The sequence below is a fragment of the Gavialis gangeticus genome, unplaced genomic scaffold (assembly GCF_001723915.1).
Source record: "Gavialis gangeticus isolate Ggan-Ray unplaced genomic scaffold, GavGan_comp1, whole genome shotgun sequence".
NCBI lineage: Eukaryota > Metazoa > Chordata > Crocodylia > Gavialidae > Gavialis > Gavialis gangeticus.
This window is the reverse complement of record NW_017729022.1, coordinates 71,500,333-71,509,228: the sequence shown is the minus strand read 5'-3', so window position 1 is coordinate 71,509,228 and position 8,896 is coordinate 71,500,333. Positions and strand designations below refer to the sequence as shown.

Here is an 8,896-nt window from a genome sequence, read left to right as displayed (position 1 = left end):
GCACTACTTCACTGTCAGGGCGGCTAGAATCTGGAACCAACTTCCAAGGCAAGTGGTGCTGGCTCCTACCCTGGGGGTATTTAAGAGGAGGCTTGATGCCTACCTAGCTGGGATCATTTGAGCCTAGTTTTTTCTCCTGCCCAGGCAGGGGGTCGGACTTGAAGATCTACAAGGTCCCTTCTGACCCAACTTCTATGATTCTATGATTTTAAGAGCCCACAACCAGCTCTTTCCATTTCAGGCACCTAAATGAAGTATTCAGCTTGAGAGCAATCATGGTTGCCACAACCTTTTGAAAATCTGGCCCTTCATCTATAGAAATGGGTTTCCTTGATCGTATGTCTCCATTTTCTTCACTTGGACTTGTCTCATTTAATTTTAAGTACAGTTTGAGGAGGGCTACAGACAATTGTCATGTGTGCCAATTCCACCCTCAACTTTACATTCCCACTGAGTAAACTGTTGATGCAAAGCTCAGTACCCCAGCCTCTATCTGATTTGCTCCTCCAAGGGCTACTTAACGTGAGTGAGGGCTGCAGACTGGGTTTTGATTTACTTACATGGATCAGTGTACTGGTTTGAACTGCACTTTTGTTGCAAAGCTACCCCAGTGTAGTTCCTGTCTGCCTTTACAAAGACAGTCAGAGCTGTTTAAAAGAAAATGTTCACTTGACACTATGTCTTCCTCACTTCTCTGCTGAGCCTACTAAGAAACAAGGCCATTCACTCACTCCCAATCTGCCTGCACTCAAGGTTGGTATGTAATCAAAGGAGAAAGAAAGGCTCAGAAATGCTCTCAAGTCCTTTGTTTTAAGAAAACCTGAGAGCCGTGTACACTGATTTGTCTGTTCTGCCTAATTGTTAGATGTAGGCACAGGAGAAGTGGGAGTGAGTGGATGGTGCTTGTCTTTTTGGTGGTTTTCCTGGGCTAGACAAGGAAGCTGTACATGTAGACATAACTTTAAGAGTCTTCATGACAAACCAACTTCCCTTCTGCTAGAGTTGACGTAGTTTGTCAAATTGTTCTTGAATCATCCAGTGGATTGGCAATGACAGAGTTATGGATAAGAACAAAGAGTGGCAGGTAAGTCAGGAAATCCAGAACATCTAGTTTTTGGATATGTTGCAGTTCCCTTTGTACAGCTGCCTCATGTTCTTCACTTATCCCTCCGGCCTTCAGTTCAACCAAAAACTGGTCCACAGTGAAGCTGCAAGACTGAGAATCGATATTCCACAAAAATAATTGCTGAAAAACAATAAATAAGCTGTTATTTTTAGTATCCATTTCCCTATATTTTCATTTTCTTTTAACTCATTATTTTAATTAATTTTATCAGCTGTCTGTGAGACAGTCCAGGTGTAAGCCTCAGCTCATGCTTTCTGCATTTAATGGTGAGGAGAAAGGTGAAGGTGACTAAACCACTTTTATCTATTCCCTAATTCTGAAGGCAACCAGTAGCCTAACTGACTAAATTAACCCAAGAGTTATTCTAATTTATGATGGCTAGAATGGTCTTCTAGAGACTGTTTTGTGGTTGGAGAGTAGCAGATGACTCCAGTGCCCTTCACTTCAGGCTTCATCAAAACTCTCCCCATTGTGGAATACCACTGGCCTGTCCACAGCAGCCCCTGATATGTCCTCTGTGCCAAGTAGGACTGGTATAATACTAAATCAAGACCGCCCTGTGCCTTGAAAATTCTCTTCAGTCCCCTTACAGTTGATTTGAAGCCTCATTGTACTGGTCTTCTGACACATTGAGCTTACTAGGATGTGTCTTCTATGAGCAACAATAATCCTGTATCCAAATACCACCAAACCTGAACATTTTAGTCCCACTGAAGGGCTACAGAAGCTCATTTCTTATTAACATTTAAGCCCTAAGTAACATGTAAAACAGTAATATCACTCTGGGGATAACAGAGAAGGATGAATAACTTGTTGATCCTTTTCCATCCTTTGAGAAAACAGTGGCATTACCTTTGTGCAGACGAGAGGGAATCAGAAGAGTAGTGGGTAGGTATCTATTAGGGCTGTGTGAAACAGCACTGTTCCATTTTGCGTTCAATTTTGATGGTTTGATGGAACAGCGTTCTGTTTTAAATTTCATTTAGAGTCAAAACAGCTATTTGTTTCATTCCATTGAAGCAAAAAGACTGTTTCGACGCTGTTTCAATGTTTTGCTGGGGCACTAGATTGCACCAGGGCAGAAGGCAGCCCACCTGGGTTGCTTTCCCACCCCCAGCGCTAGACCAGGCAGCCTCCCACCCCCCATGTGATCTAGCGCCGGGGATGAGAAAGCAGGGCTGCTTCCCACCCTCAGCATGATCTAGCACCGGGGATGAGGAAACAGCCCAGCTAGGCTGCCTCCTGCCCCCAGTGCGATGCAGCACCGGGGCTGGGGATCTAGCATGGGGATTGGGGAGTCAACCCAGCTGGGCTGAGTTCCCTGTCCCCCTGCTGGATCTTACGCTGGGGATTGGAAGTCAGCCCAGCTGGACTAACTTCCCATCCCCAGCCTATGGTCAAAATGTTTCAACTTTCGAAACGTTTCGACTAGCCTCATTTTGTTTTGAGGCTATTTCAACAGTCTTTGTTTCATTCTGATTTTGCTGTTTTGACCTCCAAATTGGTCAAAACAGTGTCAAAATGAAACGGCAGACAAAATTTTGCACCGCCCTAGTGTCTATGTATCTATCCAGATAGGAAAGCTAATGGGCAATGGATGAGTATTTCTTTGGCATACATGAATGACAACAGCATGCAAAGCAAGGCTTCTGAGAATGCAGACTAACTTCCAACCCAGAAACCACCCTTTTAAAAATGTTATAAAGGAATTTTGTGCCACTGCTTCCACATGCAGATTGACTGGGAAATATTTAGAAGCATTTTAGAGTGTCTGTGCTGTAAAATGTATTGCAGTGTAGAGATGCTTAGGTTAGCTTGGGTACCATGAGCAGCCTAGCCATGACAGCGTGGAGTTCCAGGCAGGCTATTTCCCCTTGATTACCAAAATAAACCTTTTTCAGCAGGGTAAATTAGCAAACGTGAAGAACAATGCTGGGGAATGTTTCTAGTAAGTGAGATAGTTTGGTAGAAGCTTGCTCAGCTATCTCTACAGTGAAGAGCAATGTTAACATACCCATAGAAGCACAGACAATCTTAACAGTATCTGACAATAGGCCATGTGTACAGAGTTAAAGGGATGTTAAAAGGCCATTTTCAAAGGAGTTTTTATCCAATCCCTAAATTTGTGCATTTAAATATGCACATTCAAATTGGGTGCAAATCTCTGAGTTTGCACATGAAAACAGCTTTTGCTTGTACAAGTCAGATGATTAAGTATCCCAGCTCCTGAGCATGAAGTTCAGGGTAACATTTTGGAGGTTTTCCAAATATCTAGTTCAAAAGGTCCATAGTGTGACCAGATGCTATCAAGCCTGATGGACACCAACTTGCATTTTTTTTTTGCATTTCCATTTATATATATAACTGGTACACAAAACTGGAGCTGCTAGGGGAATGGAAAGGTGTTGCAGTGTGTATCCATGCATAGCCGTATATCCATGCATATCCACTTGCATAGCTGTCACTCAAAACAGACTTAACTTCCTGGTTTGGTGTATATATAGGGGCTATATATATATCCTCTCTCCAGCATGAGAGCTGCAATGATCTGTATAACCCAGCTGCCAAGCTGAGTGACCCCAACAAAACCAAACCAGGAAGTTAAGTATGTTTTGAGCGACAGCTATGCAAGTGGAGCTAATGCATGGATACACACTGCAACATCTCTCCACTCCCCTACCAGCTCCAGTTTTGTGTGCCAGCAGGGGACTGAAATTGATGAAACTGTTATGTTCAAAAAGAGCACAGGATCTCATAGTTAAGCATGGACAGCCTTAGTCAATACTTTGGTTGACCTTTCACCTCTCCCGAGTTTTGTCCCTCCAGACTGAGGTTGAGGTCATTGATGAGGTTGTAGGAGGAAGTTGCCACAGCAGGTGCAGAATTACATTTAGTGGAGATTAAAAAAAAAAAGAAAGAAATGTTTCATCTCTGCTCTATACTCTCCCCTGCTGCAACTATTAAAAAATACAAGACAACTATTAAAAAAGAACATTTGATTTTTCTCCCTTTCAAGATATTTTTAAAATCAAGATATCATTTTTAAAAGAGGATCTAAAAAGGGTTTGGAGTAGCAGAATACATCCACAATTCAAAGATCTGAAATAAGATACCTAATGCAGGTTCCTCGCGTCCTAGTCACCTCTGCAGATCCAGAATCCATGCCTTCAGAGCCAAATATGTGAACATACATTTTCACATAATTCTAAAACTTAGAGCCAAATTTAACTTCACAGGATTGCTCATCTCCCTCTTCTGCTACATGCAGGACCAGGGGCAGATCTAGGATTTGTCAAGTGGGGATGTGGGAGCAGTGACCTCTGCTGTAGGGGTGGCTGCAGCTCCCACCTCCAGTCTCTCCCCACCACTCCCCCACACCCAATGGAGTGGGCAGACAAGGCAGGGGGAGCCTCTGCAAACTTTTTAACCAAGTAAGAGTCCTGGGTCCCTTCCCCTCCCTGGTCAGAGTCACATCCCCTCCCTGTCCCTTTCCCTGCTGCCCTGAGGGTGGACAAAGCTCCATAGCCACTTGTGCCCACTCCAGCCTAGCTGCACAGGGGCTGGGCTCAGTTGGAAATATGATGGGATGGGTAGGCAAGTGGGTTCTCCCACCCTACCTGATCCCCCGGGAGAAGGCACAGGGAGGGGAAACCTTCTCCTCCATCACGCTGCTTCTGCCACTATCACAACAGGCCAACCCCCTACACAGCATGGCTGGAGTGGGCAGGAGTGGCTCTGAAGCTCTTCCTGCCCCTTGACAGTGTGGAAAGCAGCAAGAGGAGGAGGTGGGGAAACAGATGGGAATGGATATGCCTCTGTGCATGGAAGAGAAGGGAGGGGTTCTCACCTGCTTTGAGGATTTTAAGAAAGCACTCAGAGTCTCCTGTGGCATAGTCCAGTCACAAGGTGTGGGGGTGGGGGAAGTGAGAAGTAGGGCTGTGCAAAGCTTTGGTTGCTGATTTGATTCAGAGGAGATTTGGCTGGATTCGGCAGCCAAATCTCCGAATCCAAATCGAATCAGGAGACCCATTAATCTCTCTGAATTGGATTGTATGCCTCTGATTCAATTCAGAGAGATTTGACAATTTGTCCATAGACGCAGCTTTATATGTTTTTAGTATATGCCTCGAGGTACCAAGCATGGCTCGTGAATGATAAGATGGTGGAGCGGATGGAGTATCCCACAGGAGTGCAGGGGATTCCCCCGTGCACTCAGTGGTGGACCCAGAAGTGGACCAGAAGTACTTCCGGTCCACTTCTGGGTCCTCCGTGGAGTCTCTGGGGGACCCCCCCCTCCGCCCTGCCAGCTCGGCGACTGGTGCCTCCTGGGTCTGGGGGGGCACCCAGGGTCCCCTCATGGCTGATTGCTGAGCCAGTGAGGTGGGAGGGGGGTCCCCCGCGCACTCGGCGGCAGACACAGAAATGGACTGGAAGTACTTCTGGTGTGTCTGTGGCTGAATTGCTGATTCTCTGACTCAGAATCAAATCTTCAGATTCAGATTTGGCCAAACTGAATTGGGACAGTGATTTAAATCAGTGAATAGAATCACTGTCCCCTTAATTGGGCCAAATCCAAATTGAATACTGCCTGCTTTGCACACCCCTAGTGAGCAGCCACAACATTATACCCTCTCTGGATCTGCCCTTGTACAGGGCACTTCTGTCAGCCATTTGTGCTCTTACTGGCTTCATCAGCATCCAGGACCTGAGCTGAGAGTCCTTTATGTTGCTGCTATTTATTATTTGTGCTGGGGTAACATTTGCAGGCTTATAATACAAAATCAGGGTCACACTGCCTCTAGACATTGCACATAAATAGTGAGACAGTATCTGTCCCAAAAAGCTGAAAAACTAAATGGACAAGTTGCAGATTGGGAAAAGGAAAGGGTGTTACTCCTAATTTACAGATGGGGAATCAAGGCACAAAGAGATTAAAAGACTTGTCAGAGTTCATACAGAAACCCTGTGACAAATCCAGGAATGAAAAGCCAGGCCAGTGACTTAACTGCAAGATCATCATTTCTTTGAACACTCAGTGGTTTGCATTGCAACAAGCCATCATCACCGGGTCTGAACGTGGGATTTTCACTACTGTAGCATGTTGGAGCTAGAAAATAACTACAGCTAATAAGAAGGAAGGAAGGACTTTGACTTTTTAACTACTTTATTCAGGAGTTCAGGGTACAAAAAGTTGGCCCCTCCAGGGTCCAGGTCCAATATACAAAGCAAAGACAAACAACTACCATCAAACCAAGAGCACCATGCCATTACATTCCTAACATCATACCATGAAAGACACCTTCGCAGTATTATGTCATGCCTAACATGCCATTATGCGGTCAGGACACCAGCCACACGGTCGTACAGGCCCCCTATAAATGAATGATTCCTACCCTGCTCTATCCAATCATGCGCATGACAACACCTTCAACTTCCCACACAAAGAAAAAAAAAGCAAAAAGCAGCCTGGTGAGGGCCCAGGGTGCAGCACAAACTGGGAGTCACTGTCCAACACCGAGCCTGCCCAGTCACTCAAACTAGTCATGACATCAGAGCATGTATTGAAGATAGCCGTCCTCCATGTGGCACAGCACTCCCTTAAGGGCCCAGCGTACCTCAAAGGTGGGCACCGCCTGCTGGAGCACAGCATTCTCAAACTCCATCAAGAGGCACGCCTGCACCAGGAGGCCAAAAAGCCACAGGGCATCATCTGAGCCAGTCCCTACAAGATGGTTGCAGTGGCTCTTGAGGACAGCCATCTTGGTCTGACCCAGTAGAAAGTTGGCCAGACATATGGTACCCCGCTTGGCCACCCGGTACACATAGAAGTGCACATAGGTGGTTTCTGGGAGGCTCCTGCCCAGCGCCTGCAGCAGCAGCTCAAGGGCAAGAAAGAGCAGCTGCAGGTGGGGACAGTTGAGGAAGGCATGAAAAAGGTTCTCCTCAATGCTGCAGGACAGATGGGGCAGGCCATTGAGGTGGCTGGGTCAAAGTGGGATGCAAACATTCCAGTGGCTACGATGCCATGCAGCAACCACCACTGCAGGTCGCCAGTCTGGATGGCGGCTTATACAATGTGCGCCAAGCCAGGTGGGCCAATGTGGAATCTGGTGGCCCCAGGCACCATTGCCATGGTGCATCAGGGTGGCCCACCAGCACTTGGGCATGGCAGACATTAATCACCCAGGCATAAAGACCTCTACGTGACAGAGAAGCAAAGGGGCAACCCACATCACTGTCAGAAGGCACAGGGAGTGTCAGCAGGGTGCCAGGCCTGCCAGCCAGCTTGCCAGCCCTGCCAGCCAGCTTGCCAGCCACAGCCAGGGTGACTGGCAGCACGGGAAAAGCCTCACTTGGAGCATCTGCAGCACGGGGGACCTGGCATGCCCGGAGGTGGGCATCCAGGGTGGCTGCTGCCTCTGGTGGGAGGGCAGCCTGGATGTCACGCAGGAGACAGCTCACACTGCAGATGGGACACATGCCTAGCCAGGTGGTCAGGGCCTCGGGCAAGAGCCAGGCCGACTGAGCAGGGTCAAGGAGATGGCTCAGGCAGAAGACATGCCTGGATGAGGGCGGCTGTGATGCTGGCAGAGGCCAGGCTTGGCATGGGGCATCTCAGTGCTGGGTTGTGCACCAAATGCTCCGTCAGCAGTTGTGGGAAACACAGGTGCCAGGCCTGGGGCTGGAGGTGGAAGGTGGCCTGCCAGGCTTGTACCACACTGCAGTAGAAAGCCAGAAGCACCGCTCATTTCAGGAGTGTGAGATCCAGCAGGAAGAGCTCCCCGTTGAAGCCAAGGCTCCCACCCTCTGCAGGAACCAGCAAGCCAGTTGTTACCAGAGTAGGAGTCGCTGAAGGGCTTGCAGCCGGAAGGCAGCCACCTTGCTCTCCAGCTCAACCAGGCTCTAGCCTCACTCAGTGACAGATAGGTAAAGGATGGCTCATGGAAGCCAGTGGTGCCCATCCCAGAAAAAATCTACCAGGAGGCACTGGAGCCTCTCGAGTAGGTCCTGTGGTGGGTCCAGTATGGCATACTGGTGCCACAGGGTCACCACCACCAGGTTGTTGGCAATGAGGACACATCCACAGTAGGAGAGGCTGGTTAGGTGCCAGCACCATCATTGCAGGCAGGCTTCCACCTCTTCTTCAAAGCCATCCCAGTTGCATGCCATGAAGGTCGGTGGGCCCAGGAACATGCTTAGGACCTTGAGGCCCTTGCAACACCAGGTAAGGCCCCCTGGCAAATCCTGGAGGGTCACGCTGATCCACATGCCAAGCAGAAAGGTATCACTCTTGGCTTAGTTGATACAGGCTGAAGAGGCGTGTTGATAGGCTCACTGGCAGTCTGTCAGGGCTCACACATCTTCCTGGGTGTTAAGAAATATGGTCACGTCATCTGCATATGCCAATAGCCAGAGTGGAGGGCCAATGGATGGGCCTGTGGCCTATGGCAAGGCAACACCACTCAGGCAGCACCGCAGTGTGTGCAGCAGCTTAATGGCCAGGGCGTAGAGCATGCCCAACAGTGGGCAGCCCTGATGGATGCCCCTGTGCATGGGGAATGGGATGCAGAACATGCCGTTCACCTTGAGAAGGCTGGAGATATCTTGGTACAAGACCTGGAGGGCCCCAGTGAAGAGGGTCCCAAAGCCAAAGGCCTCCAGGGTCTGGAACAGGTAGGCATGGCCCACCCGATCGAAGGCCAGGGGCAACCTGGGGGGAGTCTGCCAACATCAGGGGGCAGCAGGGCAGGCCCTATGAGGAGAAGCTAA

At 48.5% G+C, this 8,896-nt stretch overlaps 1 protein-coding gene and 1 long non-coding RNA gene across 2 annotated transcripts in view; one reads left to right on the top strand and one right to left on the bottom strand.

Annotated features, from left to right (window-relative positions):
- LOC109296124 overlaps window positions 1–986 on the top strand; it is a 7,290-nt gene extending 6,304 nt beyond the window's left edge. The window contains exon 2 of the long non-coding RNA XR_002096899.1: window positions 216–986. This is a non-coding gene — a long non-coding RNA (uncharacterized LOC109296124). The remainder of the gene's footprint in view (window positions 1–215) is intronic.
- A 3-nt stretch (window positions 987–989) lies between these two features.
- Window positions 990–8,896, bottom strand: part of LOC109296123 — a 127,565-nt gene continuing 119,658 nt past the window's right edge. Inside the window, exon 5 of the mRNA XM_019515358.1 lies at window positions 990–1,246. Within this exon, the coding sequence (XP_019370903.1) occupies window positions 1,016–1,246 (231 nt within the window). The 3' untranslated portion in view covers window positions 990–1,015. The remainder of the gene's footprint in view (window positions 1,247–8,896) is intronic.